At 43.7% G+C, this 25,851-nt stretch overlaps 1 protein-coding gene across 43 annotated transcripts in view; it reads right to left on the reverse strand.

Annotated features, from left to right (window-relative positions):
- Positions 1-25,851, reverse strand: part of TRDN (triadin) — a 1,868,677-nt gene that overhangs the window by 1,340,982 nt on the left and 501,844 nt on the right. For 40 of the 43 annotated variants that reach the window (XM_069234794.1, XM_069234791.1, XM_069234779.1 and 37 more), the window contains one exon: positions 20,070-20,123. The exons of the other annotated variants lie outside the window; for them this stretch is intronic. In XM_069234794.1, coding sequence (XP_069090895.1) covers positions 20,070-20,123 — 54 coding nt within the window. The remainder of the gene's footprint in view (positions 1-20,069; positions 20,124-25,851) is intronic. 43 annotated transcript variants of the gene reach the window in all.

Raw genomic sequence — 25,851 nt, forward strand, 5'->3', positions numbered from 1 at the left:
TATGGTAGGACATGTACGTTAAGAGACCCCTGTGGACTTAAGGCATTCATGTATGCACTGCTGTGGTGTTTGATGTCATTTTAAAGCCAGGAATGCCTTGCAGGCTGTTCTTTGTGTCCAAATTCATCTTTAGAATTAAAAGCACTTCCTAAGACCAGAGATACCTTTCTATCACTTATAAGACAAAGAGGAGGTCTGCCCTATGTGCCCCAATGGCAGAATAAATAGTTATAAAAAAACAGGGGCAATATACAAGATGTTTTATATGCCCTGGTAAAGAAAAAGAGCCCAAAGTTGTAACTAGCTAGACATATCATTCAAAGTATGAAATTAATGGTTATCTTAAAAGGAACAATCTGCCAAGGTCAGATTTATTATAACTATTACAGGAAATTCGTTTTTTTAACTCACTATTTTGAAGTTACCTAAAGCAGCCCCGTAGCAGCCTCTTCTGATTGGTCAGCCTTTGAAAGCCTGAGCTAAGCTGCTTTCTGAGTAGGTGGGAAAAGGCCTGGGGCTCCAACAGTGCAGTCATTGGGTGGGAGGCGATCTCCTTCCTGGAGAAGTCAGGGTGAGGAAGAGAGCTGAGTAGATAAGCAGGACTTCAAAAGCAGGAGCCTCTGCAGAAAACAGATGCCACGGGACCCAGAACACCCCCACTTCCTTGATCTCTGGCCAGATGGGAGACACCATGATTAGATTAGGAGAGGGGCTGAAAGGGGAGTGTAGTCAATTATTAGCCACACTGTTTGGTTTAGGTTGCACAGATACACACAGTAAGGAGAGATTTTCTCCATTTTGATTTTGAGAGAATGTTGCTTTCTGGGCAAGAAATATGCCACACTTCACAGGAAGTGATAATAGCAGAGGGAGGTAGCTTTACTCTTATTGGTTAGGATGCATCTGTACTGCCAGTCCAGAATGAACATAAATATAGAAGAGCTGCAGGAGCTACACAGATCACTGGCTGGAAAAGAAGAAGGACTGCCCTGCTGTTCTCCTGTCCCACACCAAAGAAAGAAATGCACTTCAAAAGACTGCACCTGCTGCGCTCACAATGCTTCACAAAGCTGACCAGCAACAGGTGCAAAACAGCTGAAGAAATAACCTGAAAAGCCAAAGAAAGGACACCCCAGCTGACCAGTTGTCACTGGGTTCATTCTGGAATGCAAAAGTGCATTGTGGGAGATTGAGTTCAGCCACCAAGGGGCAACCCAGAGCCCCTGAACATTTGGCGAGTGCTAGAGGACACATATCTCCCCAAAGGAACCAAGAACCAGCTACCTGCCTCAAAGGAACCAACGCAAACCAATGTGAGATGACGCACATCCTTGCAAACGCTCATCGCTTAGCTGCCAGCTTTAACAGAACTGATGCAACTTGACGCGAAACATTGCAAAGCCTTGTGGCACAGCTTTAACCGAAGCAATGCAAGTTGATGAGAAGCCCTGAAAAGCCTCGACAGACAGTTTCAATTAAACTGATGCAGTGCGAAGCAACACAGGACCTTGCAGCTCCTCTGAACCAACTTTGGATGATGCAAAGCCTTTCAAAGCAACCTTGCACAGACCACGCACCAAAGACATAAAGTACAATACTCAGCGGGCCTAACTTGATCCTGTGCCCGACATGCGCTCTATCGTGCTCACCCTGAACTTTTGACTTTGTCTTGGCCCAGTGTTTCCAGGAGCAGGAGCCAGCCCTGAGGGGTGGTGGTTCCCAGGGCCATCAGTGGTTCCTTGAGGGGGGCTGTGGGTCCCCCTCCCATCTTAGTAGAGGTGGTGGTCCCTGGGGTCTGGGGGACCACAACGACTCCCTGAATCCTTTTAAATTGGCCCTGGGGAGGTGTCCGTCCCCGGTTCTTTGGGGAGGCCAGGCACTACCCATGTTTGATTTATTTAAAGCCCTGGGGAAGTGGTGGTCCCCGGTGCTGCAGGGATGCCAGGCAGCTCCCCCGGGTGTGGCACACCTCAAGTCATCATGCCATTACCACGCATACCTTTGCAATGGCTATGCCTTTACCACGCATGCCATTACAATGAATTTTGTTGTAAAGTAATGAAAGGTAAAGGTATATTTATTGTGTAGGTTTTACAGGTATCAGGTATTAGGCATATTCACCAAAAAAATCAAATGTTACAGGGATAGGCGGGTTCTGAATTTACTCGTACAAAACCATAGAAATTCAACAGTTATGGCTATCAGAGAGTACTCCAATCTCTCAGCCACCGAAAGCATCATCCCCTCTTCTCAGGAACTCTGTGACTCCCTGGTACAAGTTTTCCACAACAAGATTTCCAGCTTCTAAAATATCTTGAACCCAAACCCACCGCTGCTTACACCCTCAGCTTCCACACTCCCACAGATACTAATCCTGATGCGATCTCCAACCACCTGCTCACCACACAACATACCACAACCATCTTGAACTCTGTCCACTCAGGAGCACCCACGGACCCCAGTCCCACGGACCCCAGTTACCACGCATGTCATTACAATGAATTTTGTTGTAAAGTAATGAAAGGTAAAGGTATATTTATTGTAAAGGTTTTACAGGTATCAGGTATTAGGCATATTCATTGAAAAAAACTAATGTTACAGGGATACTATAGTTAGGTTCTGAATTTACTCGTAAGAAACCATAGAAATTCAGCAGTTATGGTTGGAGTTATTTCAAGTAACTATAACTCAATGCCCTAAGGTAACTATACTATAACTCACTCCCTCGCCATGCAGAGTTATCTCATCAATTCCTTTACTACGAATGTTACAGTAACACTATTAATGGTGTTTTAATAAATGTCATGAATGTTGTGATATCTGGGCTAATTAGCAGTCCATGGTGAGGGTGTTGCAATTTGGCTCACAAAATACAAGTGGCCCAACAAGCCAAACAAAAAAACACCTTTCTTAAGCACCCCTGTGCAACACAATGAGAAATGGCCCTAGCAGTGAGCCACACAAACTACTATTTTGGAGGACATGATAATTGGTGACTAGGAAAAAAATAATAATCTAAATTTTTGGAACAATAACTATTATGACCACGGAGCTGAGAATCACAGAAAGAAATAGCAAGCAAATAGAAAGGAAATGGCTCAACAGTAGGGAGCCCACAAACAGAGCTACCTTCAAGTCATCCCTTAACCCATACCACCAACTAGAGACAAAAATAAAGCACCCTAACCTCCCACTTCAAACCAGCTCTAACCACAGCAAAAAAAAAAACTCTTCAACACTGTCAGAGAGTACTCCAATCCCTCAGCTACCGAAAGCATCATCCGCCTTCTCAGGAACTCTGTGACTCCCTCGCATAATTCTTCCACAACAAGATTTCCACCTTCTAAAATAACTTGAAACCCAACCCACCGCTGCTGACACCCTCAGCTTCCACACTCCCACAGATACTAATCCTGATGCGATCTCCAACCACCTGTTCACCATACTACATACCGCAGCCATCATGAACTCTTTCCACTCAGGGGCACCCACGGACCCTAGTATCTGTAACCTCAGGAGCAAAATGATCAGCACCAATCTCACTGCTGTCTTCAATTCATCCATAACCACTGCCTCTTTTACCGAAAAAAAGAAACATGCAGAAGTCAAACTCCTTCTCATGAAACCTTCTGCAGATGCCAGTGAACTCAAAAACTACCATCCCATCTCACTCCCTTTTTCCTGCCAAAGTCCTCGAGAAAGCCATCAACTGCCAACTCACGGAATACCTCCCAATCGGGAACTGCCCTGATCACTGCCACTGACAACATTAGAACCCTCCTCGATTGGGAAGAAATGGTGGCCCTGAACCTCTTTGACCTCTCAGCAGCATTCTTCACAGTTTCTCATGACCCCCTTATCAAGAGGCTTCATCATATCAGAATCCAAGGAGACACCCTCAAGTGGATCCCCTCTTTTCTCACCTTATGAGTCTAGGGAATCTGCCTACCACCTTTCACCTTGGAACTCAAGAACGTTATCTGTGGGGTCCCACAAGGTTTGTCCCTTAGCCCCTGTTAGACCTGACAGCCTTAGGGTGGTCACCCTAACTTTTTGCCTGCCTCCCTCCACTTTATGGACACTGTTTTTGCTGGCTTTTAGACTCTGCGCACTTTACCACTGCTAACCAGTGCTAAAGTGCATATGCTCTCTCCCTTTAAACATGGTAACCTTGGATCATAATACCTGATTGGACTATTTAATTTACTTATAAGTCCCTAGTAATGTGCACTATATGTGCCTAGGGCCTGTAGATTAAATGTTACTATTGGGCCCACAGCACCGGTTGTGCCACCCACTTAAGTAGCCCCTTTACCTTGTCTCAGGCCTGCCAATGCAAGGCCTGTGTGTGCAGTTCCACTGCCACCTCGACTTGGCATTTAAAAGTACTTGCCAAGCCTAAACCTCCCCTTTCTCCACATATAAGTCACCTCTAATGTGTGCCCTAGGTAACCCCTAGAGCAGGATGCTGTGTGGGTGAAAGGCAGGACATGTACCTGTGTAGTTTACATGTCCTGGTAGTGTAAAACTCCTAAATTCGTTTTTGCACTACTGTGAGGCCTGCTCCCTTCATAGGCTAACATTGGGGCTGCCCTCATACAGTATTGAAGTGGTAGCTGCTGATCTGAAAGGAGTAGGAAGGTCATATTTAGTATGGCCAGAATGGTAATACCAAATCCTGCTGACTGGTGAAGTTGGATTTAATATTACTATTCTAGAAATGCCACTTTTAGAAAGTGAGCATCTCTTTGCACTTAAATCTTTCTGTGCCTTACAATCCACATCTGGCTGGGCTTAGTTGACAGCTCCTTGTGCATTCACTTAGACACACCCCAAACACAGGGTACTCAGCCTTACTTGCATACATCTGCATTTTTAATGGGTCTTCCTGGGCTGGGAGGGTGGAGGGCCTGCTCTCACACAAAGGACTGCCACACCCCCTACTGGGACCCTGGCAGACAGGATTGAACTGAAAGGGGACCTGGTGCACTTCTTAGCCACTCTTTGAAGTCTCCCCCACTTCAAAGGCACATTTGGGTATAAAACAGGGCCTCTGCCCTACCTCATCACACACTTGCTGGAGAAGAAACCTGAACCATAACCTGCATCCTGCCAAGACAAACTGCCTGGCTGCCTAAAGGACTCACCTGACTGCTTTCTACAAAGGACTGCTGCCTTGCTGTTGCCCTGATGCCCTGCTGAACTCTTGCCTTGCTGCTGAAGTGCTCTCCAAGAGCTTTGATAGAGCTTGCCTCCTGTTCCCTGAAGTCTCAGGACCAAAAAGACTTCTCTTTTTCATTTGGACGCCTTGTGCAACGAAAAATTCGACGCACAGCTTGCTCCGCGGTGAAAAATTCACTGCATGCCGATCCGGAAAGACGCCGCTCGACGTGACGCCTGCGGTGCGACCGGAACTTCGACGCAAGATCTCGCCTGGACAAACGCCGCCCGACTCCAGAAAGGAAATCGATGCAACGCCTGCCGTGAGGGAGAAGATTCCACGCACAGCCCACCGGAACAACGCGCAGCCGGAAAACAAGCCTAGGATTCCACGCATAGACCCCGGGACATCTGGTAATCCCGCGAACCACAGAAAGAGACTGTCCGCGCGCCGGAAAACGACACCCGACTTCCCCGCGTGAAAAATAACGACGCAAGCCTGTGTGTGCAGGGGAGAAATCTACGCACACACCATTTTTCCACGTATCTCTTCTTCTGCGGCCCTTTGCGGAGATTTTCCATTTTAAACCAGGTACTTTGTGCTTGAAAGAGACTATGGGGGTCATTCTGACCCTGCCAACGACCGCGGAAGCACCGCCAACAGGCTGGCGGTGCTTCCTGGGCCATTCTGACCACGGCGGTAAAGCCGCGGTCAGAAAAGGGGAACCGGCGGTTTCCCGCCGGTTTTCCCCTGGCCCAGGGAATCCTCCATGGCGGCGCTGCTTGCAGCGCTGCCATGGGGATTCCGACCCCCTTCCCGCCATCCCGTACCTGGCGGTTTTTACCGCCAGGAACAGGATGGCGGGAACGGGTGTCGTGGGGCCCCTGGGGGCCCCTGCACTGCCCATGCCACTGGCATGGGCAGTGCAGGGGCCCCCTAACAGGGCCCCATAATGATTTTCAGTGTCTGCTTTGCAGACACTGAAAATCGCGACGGGTGCCACTGCACACGTCGCACCCCAGCAACTCCGCCGGCTCCATTCGGAGCCGGCTTCATCGTTGCTGGGTCTTTCCCGCTGGGCCGACGGGCGGCCTTTTGGCGGTCGCCCGCCGGCCCAGCGGGAAAGCCAGAATGGCCGCCGCGGTCTTTTGACCGCGCTGCGGTCATTCGGCGGTGCCCGCCGCGGTTGGAATGACCGCCTTAGTTTGCTTTTTAAAGACTTAAGACACTTTATATCACTTTTCAGTGATATCTCTACAATTTCACATCGCATCTTTATTCGTTTTGACCTGCAATTATCCAGATAAATATAATATATTTTTCTAAACACTGTGTGGTGTATTTTTGTGGTGCTGTATTATGTTATTGTATGATTTATTGCACAAATACTTTGCACATTGCCTTCTGAGTTAAGCCTGACTGCTCGTGCCAAGCTACCAGAGGGTGGGCACAGGATAATTTTGGATTGTGTGTGACTTACCCTGACTAGAGTGAGGGTTCTTGCTTGGACAGAGGGTAACCTGACTGCCAACCAAAAATCCCATTTCTAACAGCCCCACACTGTCCAACATCGACATGACCCCATTGGCCAACATCGTCAGAACCCACTGAATGAACTTTATATCATATGCAGATGACATTTAGCTCATCCTCTCATTATCTGAAGACCCCCTTCCACAAACGCCAACTTCCACAGGTGCATGATGTGCATTGGCATCTGGAAGAAGACAACTGCCTAAAACTCAACACAGAAAAAATGGAAGTGCTGATCTTCAGGAACAACAAATTACCACGGAACAAATCCTTGTAGCCTTCAGAACTAGGACTAGCTCCCATCCATATTAGCTCCATAATGACTTTCCACCCATTTTCAAATATCCACAAAATGTTCCAGACCCGTAGCATTTTCTACATTTTGAGATGATGTACAATTTTGTGGTGAATCCTTAAGGGAGTGCAAACTAAAAAGGAGGTTACAAAATGTGTTTTTCCATAGACTATGGTATTTAATGTAGCTTGAAAATGGCAGAATGGATTTACATGAAATTTAGCAAGGTTATACATTATGGTGCAGAGATTATGCTTTTTTGGTACTACAGTTAAGTAGGGTAAGTCATTTCAAGTTATAGTTATAAGGCATTTAAATGTAGTGGTATATGTCAACGCAGTAGTTTTACAGAATTTCACGATATTTCGTGAAATTGCCATTGTACATGGCATTAAACATATTTAAAACTATGTAAAAAATCTAAATACATTTCCCTACCTATTATCACTTAAAGTGGTAATAGGGATGGACCTACTACTTAGCTATATCTAAGGCCCTAACACTGAACACAGCAACAGTGTAGTAAAACCAATATGGCTCTCTTTTCATTCTCTAAAAACAGCCATTACCCCATTATATACTGTCTTGTCATTGCCATGTACCACTGTATACAAATAATATATCATGGTATACCATGGCCCGAATTGTAACTAACGACTAGCTGGATTTTGGTACCCTTGCATCAATCATGGTGTTACATGAGCACTGCAATGCATAAATCAAATTTACAAAGAAACGCAAGGCCGTCATGCATGAACCTGAGTTGATTGGTAAATCTGGAGAAATGGAAGGTAGCACAATTCATTGTTTTGCATTACTCTGCACCGTACAATCTACATTGCTGCTAAATTTCACAGACACTGATATGCCACACGTATGGAGCCACTCCACTGTATGCTATTCCACTCTATGCTAATCCACTCTTTGCTGCTCAATTGTATGAGACTCCACTCTATGCCCTACACTCTACGTGTGGACACGGTGTGTGCAATGCCACTGTAGGCCATTCCCGTCTACATCACCCCACTGTATGCCACTCTACTGGATTCTACTCCACTATACGCTATTTTACTCTATACAATTCTACCTACACCACTCTACTCTAATGTATATCACTGTGTTCTGTTCCACTCAACAACACTCTATCGTACATTATTCCACTGTATGCCACTCCACTGTATGTTACTCTTCGTTACTCCACTCCAGTTTATAGAACTCCAATCTCCTCCACTTGATTCTCTGCTATTTGATTGGACCCCTCTCCAATGCACGACACTCCACTGTATGCTAATATACTCCACCCAGGCCACTGTACACCACTCCAGTCTACATCACTCCATTGTACACCACTCCACTGCGCACTTCTTCACTATACACTATAACACTCTGTGCCACTCCCCTGTACAACAATCCACTCCACGCCACTCCAACTACATTGTACCTAACTCCCTGTGCCAGCACACTCTACACTATCACACTGTATGCAGTGTACTCCACTCTACTGTATTTCACTCCACAATGTATTACTCCAGTATATGCTATTCCACTCTGTTGGACCTGGCTTTTTGACAGGGACATCCCCAAACTTTTTGCCTCCTTCCTCCTATTTTTTCTGACCTGTTGTTGTTGGCTTTTGACCTCTGGGCACTTTACCACTGCTAACCAGTGCTAAAGTGCATATGCTCTCTGTGTAAATTGTACTACTGATTGGTTTATCCATGATTGACTATTTAATTTACTTGTAAGTCCCTGGTAGAGTGCACTACATGTGCCTAGGGCAGGTAGATTAAATGCTACTAGTGGGCCTGCAGCACTGGTTGTGCCACCCACCTCAGTAGCCCCTTAACCTTGTCTCAGGCCTGCCATTGCAAGGCCTGTGTGTGCAGTTTCACTGCCACTTCGACTTGGCATTTAAAGGTACTTGCCAAGCCTAGAACTCCCCTTTTTCTATACATAAGTCACACCTAATGTGTGCCCTAGGTAACCCCTAGAGCAGGGTGCTGTGTGGGTAAAAGGCAGGACATGTACTTGTGCGGTTATATGTCCTGGTAGTGTAAAACTCCTAAATTCGTTTTTACACTACTGTGAGGCCTGCTCCCTTCATAGGCTAACATTGGGGCTGCTCTCATACATTGTTGAAGTGGCAGCTGCTGATCTGAAAGGAGCAGGAAGGTCATATTTAGTATGGCCAGAATGGTAATATAAAATCCTGCTGACTGGTGAAGTCGGATTTAATATTACTATTCTAGAAATGCCACTTTTAGAAAGTGAGCATTTCTTTGAACTAAAATCTTGTTGTGCCCTTCAATCCACGTCTGGCTAGGTTTAGTTGACAACTCCTTGTCCATTCACTCAGACACACCCCAAACACAGGGTACTCAGCCTCACTTGCATACATCTGCATTTTGAATGGGTCTTCCTGGGCTGGGAGGGTGGAGGGCCTGCCCTCACACAAAGGACTGCCACACCCCCTACTGGGACTCTGGCAGACAGGATTGAACTGAAAGGGGGCTTGGTGCATTTCTTAGACACTCTTTGAAGTCACCCCCACTTCAAAGGCACAACTTAGTATAAAACAGGGCCTCTGCCCTACCTCATCAGACACTTGCTGGAGAAGAAACCTGAACCAGAAACTACATCCTGCCAAGAAGAACTGCCTGGCTGCTCAAAGGACTCACCTGTCTGCTTTTCTACAAAGGACTGCTGCCTTGCTGTTGGCCTGCTGCTTTGCTGAACTCTTGTCTGGCTGTAAAAGTGCTCTCCAAAGCTTGGATAGAGCTTGCCTCCTGTTCCCTGAAGTCTCAGGACCAAAAAGACTTCTCTCTTCCTCTTGGACGCTCCGTGCGCCAAACTTTTCGACGCACAGCTTGTTCCGCGGCAAGAAAAACGCCGCACACCGACGCTGATCAACGCAACGTCTTCGGGACGACCGATACTTTGACGCACGGCCTCGCAAGGACAACGCCGCCCGACTTCCCGGGAGAAATCGACGCGACGCCTGCCATGAGATCAAAACTTTGACGCACGGCCTCGCAAGGACAACGCCGCCCGACTCCGCAGGAGAAATCGACGCAACGCCTGCTGTGAGATCGAAACTTTGACGCACGGCCCCGCAAGGACAACGCCGCCCGACTTTCCAGGAGAAATCGACGCAACGCCTGCCGTGAGATCAAAACTTTGACGCACGGCCTCGCAAGGACAATGCCGCCCGACTCCACCGGAGAAATCGACGCGACGCCTGCCGTGAGATCGAAACTTCGACGCGCAGCCCCGCAGAACGACGCGCAGCTGGAAAACAAGCAGGAAAATCCACGCACAGACCCGGGACATCTGGTACTCCCCGCAAACCACAGTAAGAGACTGTCCGCGTGCCGGAAGACGACGCCCGACTCCCCGCGTGGAAAATAACGGCGCAAGTCCGTGTGTGCTGAGGAGAAATCGACGCACACACCAGTTTTCCACGCACCTCTTCTCCTGTGGCCCTCTGAGGAGATTTTCCACCAGAAACCAGGTACTTTGTGTTTGAAAGAGACTTTGTTTACTTTCTAAAGACTTAAGACACTTTCTATCACTTTTCAGTGATATCTTTACAAATTCGTATTGCAACTTTGATCGTTTTGACCTGAAGATACCCAGATAAATATAATATATTTTTCTAAATACTGTGTGGTGTATTTTTGTGGTGTTATGCTATGGTGTTGTATGATTTATTGCACAAATGCTTTACACATTGCCTTCTAAGTTAAGCCTGACTGCTCGTGCCAAGCTACCGGAGGGTGAGCACAGGCTGATTTCGGATTGTGTGTGACTTACCCTGACTAGAGTGAGGGTTCTTGCTTGGACAGAGGGCAACCTGACTGCCAAGCAAAAACCCCATTTCTAACACACTCTACCCAATTTCACTTCATGCCACTCCATTGTATGTTATTCCACTTATGCCACTTCACTGTATGCTACTCCACTCTATGCCGCTTATGTTTATGCCACTCCTCTCTACCTCACTCCCTTCTATGCTATTCCATTGGACATCACTCCACTGTACGCCACTCCACTGTATGCTACTACACTCTACCCCACTCCAGTGTATGCCACTCCACGCTACCACACTCCATTCTATACTATTCTATTGGATGCCACTCCACTGCCACTTCACTGTAGGCTTTTACACTCTACCCCATTCCAGTGTATGCCGCTCATTTCTACACCACTTCACTGTACGTCACTGCTGTGTATGCTACTCCACTATATGCTTTTCCTGTCTACACCACTCTACTGTACACCACTCCACTCTCTGCTACTCTACTGTATGCTACTTCACTATACGCTTCTCCACTCTATGCCACTCCAGTGTACATCACTCCACTCTATGCTACTCCATTCTCTGCTAGTCCACTAGGTGCTACACCACTCTACATCACTCCACTCTATGCCACTCCACTATATACTACTTCAATCTACCCCACTCCACTGTACACAACTCCAGTCCACACCATTTCACTGCAAACCGCTCCACTCTATGCTATTCTGCTTTAGAGTATTCCACTCTGTGCTATTGTAATCTATGCCAGTCCTCGCTACTCCTTCTATGCTAATTCACTGTGCGCCACTCCATTCTACTCTATCACACTGCACGCAACAGTAATCTTTTCCCCTCTACTCTATGGTATTCCACTGTAGCCCACTCCACTGTATGCTGTAACACTCTACCACACCACACAACACACCACTCCAGTCTAAACCACTTCACTGTACGCCACTCAGCTGTATACTACTATAAGCTATTACACTTTATGTCACTCTACTGTGTGCTTCTACTCTATACGCTATTACCCTCTATTCTACTCCACTGTACACCACTCCAGTGTAATCCACTCTATATAACTTCACTCTACAAACCTCTACAAAACTGTGCCACTCTGGCCTCTACTCTACAACTGTTTACATCACTGTACCACAAAGCACTCCACTCTACTGCATGAGATGCCACTCCAGTTTAGAACAGTTTCCTCAACTCTATGCTATGCTACTTCAATGTATGCCTCCCCACTCTATGCTAATCCACTGTACCCTTATTCAACTCCACACCACTCCACTGGACACCACTCCACTCTCTTCTAATCCACTTTATGCTGCTTCAGTCACCTACACTCCACTGTACAGTATTCCATTGTACCGTATTCCAGTGAATGCTACTCTACTTTACGGTAATCCATTCTACGGCACTACAGTGTCGGTCACACCACTCTGCACCGTTCTATTGTTTGACACTCTCCTCCACTCTTAAGAGCTCCATTCTATGAAACTCTTCATAGCACTCTATGACATGCAGAGCTTAAGGTGTTTAAAGAAGTCACAACAGAGGAAGTAACAAATAGCAGTTCAAGTCAGAAATCACATTATAGGAGCAGGGATTTCATTATAAAATTTAGTAAGAGAAGGTATCACAAAGTGAAATGTCTAAATACAGGGAGACTAAGGCCCTCATTTTGATGACAGCGGGATACCCTGCTGACAACAGTGCTGACGGTCGACGGAAGACCGTCAGCGCAGCGAAGCCCCCGCCGGCCCTATAATAATGTTCCTGCTGGGCCGGCGGGCGGAAACAGTGTTTCGCCAGTCTTTTCATGGCGGCATGGGACTCATAATCCCCAGGAAAGCTCTGCTTGCAGCACTGCCCTGTCGGATTTGAAACGCCGCCACCGCCGGGCTGCCACCATGGTATTTTCGCCACGGTCATAATAGGGCGGGCGGGTGGCCCGCCACTACCACAGCTGTCAACCCGCTACCGTGAGTCTGGTGGTCCATTGACCGCCAGATTCAAAATGAAGGCCTAGATCTTTAGAATATTATTTGAAATTGGGGCATGCCCTGCGTGGATTAAGGATATTGATTCCACCATGCTACGAGAATCCCAACCCAGACATGCTTAGAGAATGGACTAGAAGTAACAATGAAGCCTCAAAACGGAGATCGGAAATTGTAGTCAAGAATGTAGAATTGGATACAAAATTCATACTGGATGAAATTTAAATAAAGGGAATTTGTCAAAATATGTATGGATGGCATGAAAGGGAGAGTGAAGAAATTAGAAGACCAAGAAGTCTCAAAAAGTTAGATGAGATAAGGCAGACTATGATTGAGGACAAATATATACTTTGCTAAGATGTTTGGTAACTTAAAGAGACAAAGACTAAAATGTATAAAACAAAGGCTACAAGGACGTTATAGTTATGTTCTGAATTTACTCATACAAAATCATTTCAAGTAACTATGGGCCAGATGTAGGAAGCAGTTTGCATGGTGCTCATTCACATTTTGCCGACTCGCAAATAGGAAGGGGTGTCCCCTTCCTATTTGCGACTAGCATCGCAATGCTAAATTGCTTTGTGACCGCGAACGCGGTCGCAAAGCAATTCGCAGTTACCACCAGTGTCACACTGGTGGTAACCCATTTGCAAAAGTGAAGGGGTCCCCATGGGACCCCTTCCCCTTTGTGAATGTTGCCAAAAAAGTATTTTCAGAGCAAGCAGTGGTCCAATGGACCACTGCCTACTCTGAAAAAATGAAACCAAGAAACCAAATGGTTTCGTTATTTTTTTTTTTTATTGCAACTCGTTTTCCTTTAAGGAAAACGGGCTGCAATACAAAAAAACCTGCTTTATTTAAAAAGCTGTCACAGACATGGAGGTATGCTGTCTTCAGCAGGCCACCATCCCTGTGAGTGCAGGGACTCGCTATGGGGTCGCAAAATGCAACCCATCTCCTTAATATTAAAGAGGTGGGTCTTTGCGACCCCATAGCGATTCGCAGACGGTGTCTGAGACACCGTTCTGCATCCGAATTTGCGATTCGGAAATTGCGAGTCGCACCCACTCGCAATTTCCGAATCGCAAATTCGGAACTTGCTACATCTGGCCCTAAATCTCGCCCCCCGCCATGCACATTTTTTTCTTCAATAATTTGACTTCTAATGTTTCATTGATATTTTTATTGACGCTATAAAAGTTGTCATGAGTGTTGTAATATCTGGGGTAATTAGCAGTGCACGGCGAGGGCACAAGTTATAGTTACTTGAAATAACTGAATTTCTCTGATTTTGTGTGAGTAAATTCAGAACCTAACTATAACCTCCTGGTAACCTTTGGTTATTTCTTAAGTGAATTTGGATGTATTTTTTTTTCATTTTGATTTCTTAACTATAACATTCATATAATCTTTGATTTTTTCAGTGAATTTCTTTTCTTTTATAGTGAAGTCATTTTCTTTGCTATTAATTAATCTAACCACTGCCTTTGGCTGCGTGCAGTGTGGGTTGGAAACCAGGCCTGGCCTGTGCCCTGTCCCCCTGGCCAACACCCTTAACCACCCAGTCCCACTCTGCACTTTGGCCTTGCACAGTGGAAGTTGGCCTCACGGTCTGTCTCTCTGGGAGTGAGAATAGATGTGAGAGGGTGTCTGTCTGGGTTTGAGAGTGGGTGTGAGAGTGTCTGATTGCGCTCCAATAGATGAAAGATGCATTCACCTCCAAAAAGAATTTCAAATTGTTTTTCAATATGGAATCACGGAGTAAACAGACTTGCTTTGTCTTTGACAAGCACAGGAGTTAGGATCATTTGTCCTTTCCAGAAGTAAAGCTTCAACTGGGGCACCTGCTACATTTATATTTGTAAGTGCTTCCTGTTGTGGTTTAACTTCTGTGAAATAGGCATCATGGCCAGAACGGTGGCTCAACTGCTTGCTTATCCAACAAGAGTCCACAGTTTTGCACAAAATGTCTATCCAACTAGAACACTTTCTACTGGTTAGTTAGTAAGTGCTACCTCATTAGGTTCCTTCAAACAAGGAAGTGTTGGCAGCCATCCCGGGGCTATCTTCACATTGGAAGGGGGCCGAGCAGCAGCCCTCGAGGAGCCACAGATGGTCCAGGGGACCGCCACCCCCCCGGGACGGCTCCGGCTATGTCCCAGGGTGCCCACCCTCAGGACATAGCTGTTTGCTGGGTCATGGCCCTACAGCAAACACCCTGCTGTAAAACCTGTCCAACTGTCAAACAGTGCAGTTTTCATCTCTGTTTCCTGCATGCGTGCAATGAACAAGGATGAAATGCCTCAGCAACCAGGGAGCAGCTGTTAAAGCAGCTCCCTTCTTGCTGAAGTAATGGCACCATGAAGGAAGCCTTAAGGCCTTAAAGCTTCCTTCATGGTGCCAGGTAGCCCCTAAAGGGCATTTTCATAAATATTTTTTGAAAAAAATAAGTAAATAAATGTGTAGGGACCGCAGGGGACCCGTTGAGGGCTCCCTCATGGTCCCAGATAGCCCATAAAAGGCTAAAGACAAGAAAGCAAAAAAAAAGAGAAATAGCTCAGACCTTCACACTGAGCATTCAGGGTTCGAGTTCAGCCGAACTCGCTTCCCTGTTTTTTTTTTTTTTTTTTAGTATAAATTATTTTAAATTTAAAAAATGACTGATACTTTTTTTATGTTAATTTGTGCAGAAGTATCTCATTTTAAGTATGTCATACATCAAAGTCTAAAAAAACTCTCTATCTCTCCATCTTACTTGGTTTCTCTCTCTGTTTAAAACAATTTCTCCCACTAACACACCCACTGAGACACTCACGCACCCACTCACAGACCCAATGAGACACTCACGCACCCAGCTACAGACCCACTCAGACCCTTGTTCACCCATTCACAGCCCCAGTCAGACCCTCACACGCCCACTCACAGATCCACTCAGCTAGTTACGCACCCACTCACAGACCCACTCAGACTCTCACCCACTCACACACCCATTGACAGCCTCTTGCACCCACTCACAATGTATGCACTCTCACATCCAGACAGACACTCTCACTGCCGCTCTCAACCCCAGATACACGCGCTCACACCTATTCTCACATCCTGAGAGGCTGCGGCCCACTCCCGTCGCGCATGGCCCAAGGGATGGGCACAGCATTGCTTCAGGTGGTTAGGGTGGTTGTCCACAGGGTCTGGCTGCAGGCCAGGTCTTGGAGGCAACTTCCACTGTGTAAGGGTGAAGGCCGTAGATGGTGCAAGGTTGGGTGCTTATAGAGGGTTGGCCCCAGGGCCTGGCCTTCAGCATGTGCAGCCATGGTTGGATTAACGTATATTAATATTAATTACTATACGTTAAAAAGCATAAAAATTCACTGAAAAAAACAAAGGTTGCAGGGACCTTATAGTTAGGAAATAGAAAAAAAACATAGAAATTCACTTTAAAAAACAAAGGTTACAGGAAGATTAAAGTTAGGTTCACATTTTAAACATACAAAACCATAGAAATTCACCAGTTATAGTTATAGTTAGAGTTACCTCAAGTATCTATAGCTCATGCCCTAAGGTAACTGTGACTCGCGCCCTGGCCATGCACTGATAATTAACCCACAAATTAAGCCACTCGTGACATCTTTGATACATCTCTGATAACATATATGTAATATTTGCAGTAAAAAATGTTTGATGAAAAAACTAACTATGCATGGCGGGGGCATGAGTTATAGTTACCTTGGGGCACCACTGGGCAAACACGGGCAAACACAGGACCCTGGTCCAGCAGTCCTCACCAAAGGCTCAACTCCACCCCCCTGGCCAACACCCAGCAGAACCAGTGCACTCCACCTGGTCGCTTTGTCGTAGGGGTAGGTCTAGTACTGGACTCAATTGCTGTGGGAGTGGATGGTTGTTTTTTGTTAAGAATATATGACGGGTCAGAAACCGAGCTGTCTACAAAGAGTCTGATGTGGCCGCCATCTTCGCCACACCTCCCAATTAATTGATAGATAATTATTACCTAATTAACTTCCCATCCTCAACGCTTGCAAACCTAGCAGTCCACAAAAAAAATAAAGCTAAATGCTGCGGTACTCTTTTTGAGTAATTCTGTGTAATCTTGCAGAATGTTTGGGGATTTCCGAAAGATTAAGTTACAACAAATTATGCGTTCTATCTCTAGTATTCATTTTATTTATATTGATACAGACTGAGTAAATACATGCATCGGGTATTGGTAAGGCACGAATCCTTGTATCTATTAAAATAAGTTGAAAATGTGAAATGTAAAATGCCAGATGACAGGAGTACGGTCATGTAATGGACACTCAATCATTGTGTTTCACTGCCATGGTTGTTCATCAAAGGGACTGCTGCTGGGAATATATCTCACTCATTGCCTTAATCTTGTGTTTCTCTTTGGGGTGCGCCATTTGTTGTTTTTAATATATCAAACTGCAATAGGGGCCACACCAGCACCAGTGAATTGAACTACTTTAATTGTGAGATGGTCTTTCTTCTTCTCATCAGAAAATACTAATGATAATTAGGCCTGGGTGAAATACATTAATTCCCCTTGTCAACTTATTCAAACTGCCCCAAACATTATGCAACAATACACATTATCAAGTGAAATGCTGGCTTCAGCATTCTGCACTATTTTTTTACCCCAAAATGTATCTTTGTGCCCATTCTGGATGCAAAAAGGCAAGAGAACAGACTTATACATTGTGAACAACAGTTGCTCGCGTTTGGGTCATTCACTTTGTTACTTTGTTCCTGTGGTCTTGCAAAAGGGTTTTTAAACACACGCATTCTCAGTTTTGTAACATGACATATTCTCTGCCTTTTCACATAACAGTCATACTGCAAGTACTAGAAATTATGCAAGATTATAATGGTGTAACAAAATTTCACACTGGCCTAGAAGTTTTTTTAACATGATAATCTGAGAATGAATTATATTAACCTTGTCAGTCAACCCATCACAGTCTGCCTAGTTTATTGGCATAAATTAAGACAAAGCATACTAATTCAACAAGTTATAAGAGGGGACACAATTCTTTATGATTTTTTTAGAAGAATGAGGTTCAATGTCCCACTTGAATGAGATGTCATAGCTTGCATATAACCATTTTATAAAATACAAGGGAAACCCATCGCTTTCAAGGGACCAGGGGTAAGCCGTATTATAAAAGGACAGTGGTCTCTCATCAGAACATTTACTACTGATGTAGTGCGAAAACAAATATGCCCATACATGTTGTCCAATAGAGAAAATAAAATCTTTATTACTAAACCATACCATTAAATAGGTGGCTGAAAACACAAATGACAAACAATTGCATAAACAAGGAGACTCGGGCACTAAAATGTGACAAAAAACAAAACAAATGGTTAGTCACAATTCAGAGCAGCACTTATGCCCTTATATGCATTACAATTATCATTACCATAGAGTCAAGGTGAAGGAGTTGATGACATTTCAATCCTCACAAAATAATAGGATCTTCATCAGGACACAATAAAATCATGCCCATGAAGTTTATACACAATGGTAAGTAAAGCTTTACTTAGTGTGGCGGCCTGGGTTGTGACTCCTGGGGCACAACTGATTGTTGCCTTTCGTGATTTACCAGCATTCAGGCTACTGACTTTTAACATGGCCTGACCAGTTCATTGGTTTGTGTACAGAGCCCCTGCTGACTGTAACTGTATGCCAGTGTGATTCAACATTTTACGCTCCACATCTGCCACGAGCCATGGAGCAGACCTATTTACAAGTGTGACTCAGCTGAGCGTTCACTGTTACGGTCTAATGACCCTCCCATGAAGCTTCTGTGGAAGGGTGTTAATTAACCTATGTGACAGCCAGTTGTTTTGCAAGGTCTCCACATTTGTGGGCCCTAACAGTCCCACAGGTCACTCTATGCAGTTTCAACCATTGTCAAAAAACGTATCAATCATGATTTTCTAATGTCCTGATGGTGATCCTATGATTTTGTATGGATCAAAACATTGCTGACTCCTGCACCTTGACTCCATTAGAAATGTTTATTTTGATATATATAAAGGCATAATTACAGCTCTGAATTGTTAATAACTTATTTTTTCGATTTGGCACTTCTGTGTGTGATGCAGAATGTAGCACACACAGAAGTGCCAAAGCATCGTTTTGAAATTATTGTTTATGTGCAGGAAGGGACACTTTACTGCACTTAAAACAACAATTTCTGGCATTTTGCTATTTCTATATGTGCTGCAGAATGCATCATGCATAGAAAAAGCAAAAAATGAGAAAGAAGAAAAGTATTCCTCCTTGTTGTGCCTTGCTAATGACACCCCTGCGGTGGCGTTAGGTTTTAGAACTGCCTCAGGTTTACAAAATCTCATAAATCTGAGGCAGCGTCAAAATGCAATGGGTGTTGCTGTTGCACCCATTGCACAACCCTCTGATGCAGAAAAATGTGTTGGATATTTACAAGGAGGCGTAATGCCACAAATAGTGGCGCTACTCCTCCTTGTAAATATGGAGTGGAGGTTAGTGCCACTGGAGCATCACATTAAATGACGCTCCAGTGGCGCTAGGTGCTCTTAAATATGCCCCTTAGTATGTGTTCACCAACTAAGATATTTGAGTAAACTTGAGAGGTATGTAGTCACAACACAGACAACATCATTCCAAATGGAGTTGATAGCACATTTAGCGGCCTGATGCGGTTCTACTTGGGAGCCCAAACAGAAGCCTGAAAACTCTCTTCAAATGTCCTAGTAAAATGATCCATTAATACTGAATGTGAAGGTATCGGAATATGGTTTGATTTTTGTGAGTGCAATATTACTACATATTTCAGCAGAATGAGAGAAACACAGTAATGCTAAAATCATTCCCCTCTGATCCAAGCAAATCTCAGAATATTAGATTTTACTCTTCACACATTTCACTTTCCTTTCATATTTGTGGGGCAAAGATCACTGCATCGTGCAATAATTTAACAAAAGTTTCAATCTAGATCCTGTGCTTGAATCGAGATTATTGAGTCATCAAAATCAAGTTCCATCTTGCTAAAATTATTTTGAATATCGTAGAAATAACATGGTTGTCTATGACACATGCACAGCCTGTGAGTGGGAATGTTGTGCGTGCAGTAGACTACATAGATTGTTGGTTCTGGGATCTTTCCTGTTATTTGTTTGTTTCTCTTTTAGGAGGACATGTTTTCCTAACAGCCAAATTTTTTTTAGATTAATGTATTGTTGAAAACGTGAAGAGGAAGAAACATTTACCTTTTAGTGATGATTTCTTTTCATGTTCTTCTCTGTCTTTTTTTTCTTTGTGTACTACAGTTACAGAAATAAATAGATTAAATGTTTGAAGTCAGCCTTCTGTAATATTACTGACTACAGTTCATACCAAACTTATGTTTTGGTCCAGCATATTATTGTGGACACTTAGAAGCATATTTTGAAGCCCCTTGCACAGCTGCTGCATCACTTTTTACCATGCTCTGGAGGCGCATTGTGCAGACCCATATCTACGAGACCACGCACAGCCACTTTGCATGGCTTTTCGTACATATGTTGTAAGGCAATGCAGCACAAGTCGCTGCGTTGCCTTACACTGCATCAAGGAGGTGTTCCATTGGTGTTGCGGTAGTTGTCCCCATGCAACACCCAAGAGTTTTGACACATTTCCAGATTTACAAGAATATGTAAACCTGGGAATGTGTCAAAACTGTACGTCTCCCCAGGGCAGGTGCAACAGGGAGAAATATCTTTATTTCTCCTCGTTGATTCCTATTTCTATGTGTACTGCAGAATGCAGCACACATAAAAAAAGGTAAAACCCTCTCTGGATTGTTTTTGTTCAGGAAGATGCTGTTTCCTGCACAAAATAATCCTGGCAACAACGCAGACACCCTTGCATCATGGTGCAAGGATGCCTGTGTTGGCCCTAGTCAGAAAATTGTGTGCTAGAGCAGGGGGAAAGAACAGAAATGCATTGTAACTTGTCAATACGGTGCATTTCTGCCCTTTCAAATTCGAATTGGCATAGGGCAGAGCAGCAGAAAGATTTTGTGGTGCAGCCCTACATCAATTCCTTGAAAATATGCACCTTAATGCGTTTAGGAGGGTGTACCAGTGGTTCTGTGCCTACTGTTGAGAGTGTGGCTAAATCTATCTTCCACCATGTTTTTTCCAATTTATTAGTGCCTATGTTCATCAATATTTGGTGAAATAGACTTTATTCCAGAAAAGGCTGTTTTATGATGTTTAAGTAGTGAGATGCTGTCAGATGCTGTCAGTAATGGAATTTTGAAGCGCTGCTACCATGAGCTCAGATGCATGTATACCAAGAGTGCATCAAACACACAATTGTAAACTACACACAAGAGATGGGAGGGGATATTGCAAGGTTTGATTTGCCTTGAAAGTTTAGGAACACTGACAAACAGGTGTGTTTCTGGGCATTCCTTAACTCCGACCCAGACATTACTGACGCTCTTTCAGCAAGGAAACGGAAAGGATCACCCACATATTTACTGAGGGTGTAGGGGAAGGGCTTTCCCTATGGAGAAAAAGGTGTTGCACAGTGGGGGGTGTATGAATGTTATGGTAAGTAGAATACTGTACAATATGAATAGGGGCCTGTGGGAATTGTCACATGACACTGTGGAGAGATGATGTGTCCTGTGGTTATTGGTGTGCAAGTTTCCTCTTAAAGATTTTGCCAGACAAAAACATGCACATCTACAAATGTAAACCAGTATTGCAAAAAGCACAACAGGCAGAAATTGTTCCGTAGATAGCAATTTTCCATATTCTTCCTCTTTTTTGGATTGCTATCTCATACAAGGCAGTAACTACCAAAACTAGTTAATATCCTGCACTAATAAAGTTGCATTTTCTTGGTGTGCCGAATACCACCCATTATGGTACATCTCTCATATTGCCAAGAAAAGGTAGCCTGAAGTTTTCTGAACCCTGCATTAACCCTTGTTTGCGCAGGTCCTCAAATTTTGAATTATTCAGAATTTACTGCGTGTTGTAATTTCCAGGCTTGATGAAGTTCTCACCCCTCGTTCAATTTCAGCAGGTTAAAAATGTTAGTATGTAACAGGGAAAAACATATGGCATTCGTCATGACATCCATAGTTTTAACTGGAAAGCATCAAAATCTGCATGTTAATCTACAAAAACTTGATAAAGGTATCATTAATTGTATCCAATATCAATGCGATAAATAGCACTTTACCTCCAGACATTCTCAATCAGGGCTTTTCTATTTATCTCTAGAAGACAATCATAATAATTCCAGGGCTAAATTCTGATCCTTAGACAAACAGAAGAGTGTAAAGGGATCAAAATTACAAGTGGTGTGATGGGTATCACACCTTTTAAGTTCTCCTCTGATAGATTCCAATAAGGCAAACGTGCTGAAAGGGGAAAGCGCTGGGGAAAGCGGACCATAAAAAGGAAAAGCATGCAGAATTTGGTGTGTTAAATACCGATTCTGAAGCTGTGCTTCATGTCAAGTTGAAAATGCGGTCTAACCTTCACTTATTTATTACCTCACCCTGGGAAAGTGGTATTTACCAGGTGTGGTAAGTAATTACTCCACCCTGTTCGACCCAACTTGTATTGAGGGCCAAAGGGTCCAGTTTCTGAGAAGAGTGCATTCTCCAGTTAAATGGGTTAAAAGTAAGTATATTGATGTACATTTATACTGACTGCAGAATATTCACCACCTACACATTATGAACGTAACCATACACTGGAGAATGTAGATTTCCTATTAAACATCTGCTTACCTTGAAGATATGGTGGTAGTTGATACTGTGCATCCAAACAAGTGTTGATTGATAAAAAAAAACTCAATATTTTGGTAGAGTACCCATTAAGGCCCTCGTTAAATTTAAAGGCTAAAGTCTGCACCCTGCCTAAACAAGAGGCAAAGGGATTGAATGCAGAGTTTTGTGATAATTGTCAGATTCTCCTAAGTTTTTCTCTGATCGATTATGGCAGGTCAAAATGATAAGAATTATCAGGGTAAAAGGCTCCTGAAAAAGGCTAAAAGTAGAATTTGATGTTTTAAATACTGATTCTGTATGTTACCTCTCATTCTGAAGTTGAAAATTTGTATCAGGTGGTATTTACCATGCCGCTCGAAGTGCACAGATTCAACGTTTCGCACAGACGCCGCGATCCCCGACTTCGCGCATTGGTTTGTTTTCACTATTCACCAAAGGTACTGTACTTGAAGGTCTACACGACTCCGTGTCCGGCGCCGCTGGTGTCGGCTTGTTGGGAACGACTTCGTCACGACGCCGTGTTAACATCTCATCGAAGCATTTTTGTTTCTAAGCGCTATTTTTGAGTTTAATCTTTAAAAATTAATAACTTGACTTGTGTATGTTGGATTTTTGTCGTTTTGATCTTGTTTTGTTTAGATAAATATTTCCTATTTTTTTAAACTGGTGTTGTGTCATTTTTTTGTGTTTTCATTAAGTTACTGTGTGTGTTGGTACAAATACTTTACACCTAGCACACTGAAAGTTAAGCCTACTGCTCTGCCAAGCTACCAAGGGGGAAAGCAGGGGTTAGCTGAGGGTGATTCTCTTTTACCCTGATTAGAGTGAGGGTCCTTGCTTGAACAGGGGGTAACCTGACTATCAACCAAAGACCCCATTTCTAACAACTGACAAAAAGGTATGTTTCTGGGCATTCCTTAACTCCGACCTTTTCCACCACTGAAATGGTAGGACATTACTGAAGCTCTTTCAGCACAGACACAGAAAGGATCACCCACATATTCACTGAGGGTGTTTGGGAAGGGCTTTTTCTATGGAGAAAAAGGTGTTGCACAGTGTGTGGGGGGGTGTATTTGCACAGGAGGCTACATTAATCTGTATATAGTATTATGGTGAGTAGAATTCTGTACAATATGAGTAGGGGCCCATGGGTATTGTTACATGACATTCTGAGAAGGAAGCCTCAAAACTTCCACCGAGCACAGCTTTTACATTTTTATTGGTAAATCAGTCCCAATTTTTGGAGAGCAATGGAAAATTCCTCCAGTTCCAATGTTGAGGAGTGTAGATGTATGGTGCATTGATTTCTTGTGGCTGTGCGGAGCCACTGCTAAGGCTCATCATCGCACTGTGGAGAGATGATGTGTCCTGTGGTTATTGGTGTGCAAGTTTCCTCTTAATGATTTTGCCAGACAAAAACCTGCACATCTAAAAATGTAAACTAGTGTTGCAAAAAGCACAACAGGCAAAAATTGTTCTGTAAATATAAATTGTCCATATTCTTCCTCTTTTTTGGATTGCCATCTCAGACAAGGAAGCATCTACCAAAACTAGTTAATATCCCACACTAATAAAGTTGCATTTTCTAGGTGTGATAAATACCACCCCTTATGGTATATCTCACATATTTCCAAGAAAAGGTAGCCTGAGGTTTTCTGACTCCTGAACAAACCCTTGTTTGCACAGGTCCTCAAATTTTGAATTATTTGGAATTTACTTTGTGTTGTAATTCCCATGCTTGATGAAGTGCAACCCCTCATTCAATTTCAGCAGGTTAAACATGTTAGGATGCAACAGGGAAAAAAGATATAGCATTTGTCATGACAATCATACTTTTATCTGGTAAGGATCAAAATCTGCATGTTATACTACAAAAACTTGATAAAGGTGTCATTAATTGAATCCAATAAATTCCGAAGCATGGGAGTCAGATTTCATAGGTGCGATAAATAGCACTTTACCTCCAGACATTCGCAATCAGGGCCTTTCTATTTAAGTCAAGAAGACAATCATTATAATTCCAGGGCTAAGTTCTGATCCTTAGGCAAACAGAAGAATGCAAAGGGATCGAAATTACAAGTGGCGTGATGGTTATCACACCTTTTCAATTTTCCACTGATAGATTCAAAAAAGGCAAACATGCTGAAATTTGTTGGGGAAAGCGGACCATGAAAAGGAAAAGCATGCAGAATTTGGTGTGTTAAATACCGATTCTGAAGCTGTGCTTCATGTCAAGTTGAAAATGCGGTCTAACCTTCACTTATTTATTACCTCACCCTGGGAAAGTGGTATTTACCAGGTGTGGTAAGTAAGTACTCCACACTGTTCGACCCAACTTGTATTGAGGGCCAAAGGGTCCAGTTTCTGAGAAGCGTGCATTCTCCAGTTAAATGGGTTATAAGTAAATATATTGATGTACATTTATATTGACTGCAGAATATTCACCACCTACACATTATGAACGTAACCATACACTGGAGAATGTAGATTTCCTATTAAACCTCCACATCTGCTTACCTTGAAGATATGGTGGTAGTTGATACTGTGCATCCAAACAAGTGTTGATTGATATAAAAAACCTCAATATTTTGGTAGAGTACCCATTAAGGCCCTAGTTAAATTTAAAGGCTAAAGTCTGCACCCTGCCTAAACAAGAGGCAAAGGGATTGAATGCAGAGTTTTGTGATAATTGTCAGATTCTCCTAAGTTTTTCTCTGATCGATTATGGCAGGTCAAAATGATAAGAATTATCAGGGTAAAAGGCTCCTGAAAAAGGCTAAAAGTGGAATTTGATGTTTTAAATACTGATTCTGTATGTTACCTCTCATTCTGAAGTTGAAAATTTGTATCAGGTGGTATTTACCACATATGTCTAATATCTCACACAGAAATAGCGACATTATCCACGTGTAATAAAAACCCAACCCTATTTCACCCATGTTGCAATAAAGGACAAAATATGCTAATTTGAAAATTAATAACCGATCCCCGATCTGCTATGTTGGAAAGGATGTTCCACTTCTGACTCTGGTGAAAAAGAAATGGCAAGTGCACAGACCACATTGTTGTTCTAATTGCAGAAAGAAAGGCTAAAATTAGATGTTTGCTGATGGTGTTTATAAAAATAACAATATGGCGCTGTCCCTACTGTTCTGCCTATGCAGACGTTATGGCATATGCCGTGGTCGTGTGTTTGTCACAACAAACGTGAGGCAAACGTGCTGAAAGTCTATCATTTGAAACTTTATACAATTTCT

The sequence above is a fragment of the Pleurodeles waltl genome, chromosome 5 (genome assembly GCF_031143425.1).
Source record: "Pleurodeles waltl isolate 20211129_DDA chromosome 5, aPleWal1.hap1.20221129, whole genome shotgun sequence".
In the NCBI taxonomy this organism is placed as follows: Eukaryota; Metazoa; Chordata; class Amphibia; order Caudata; family Salamandridae; genus Pleurodeles; species Pleurodeles waltl.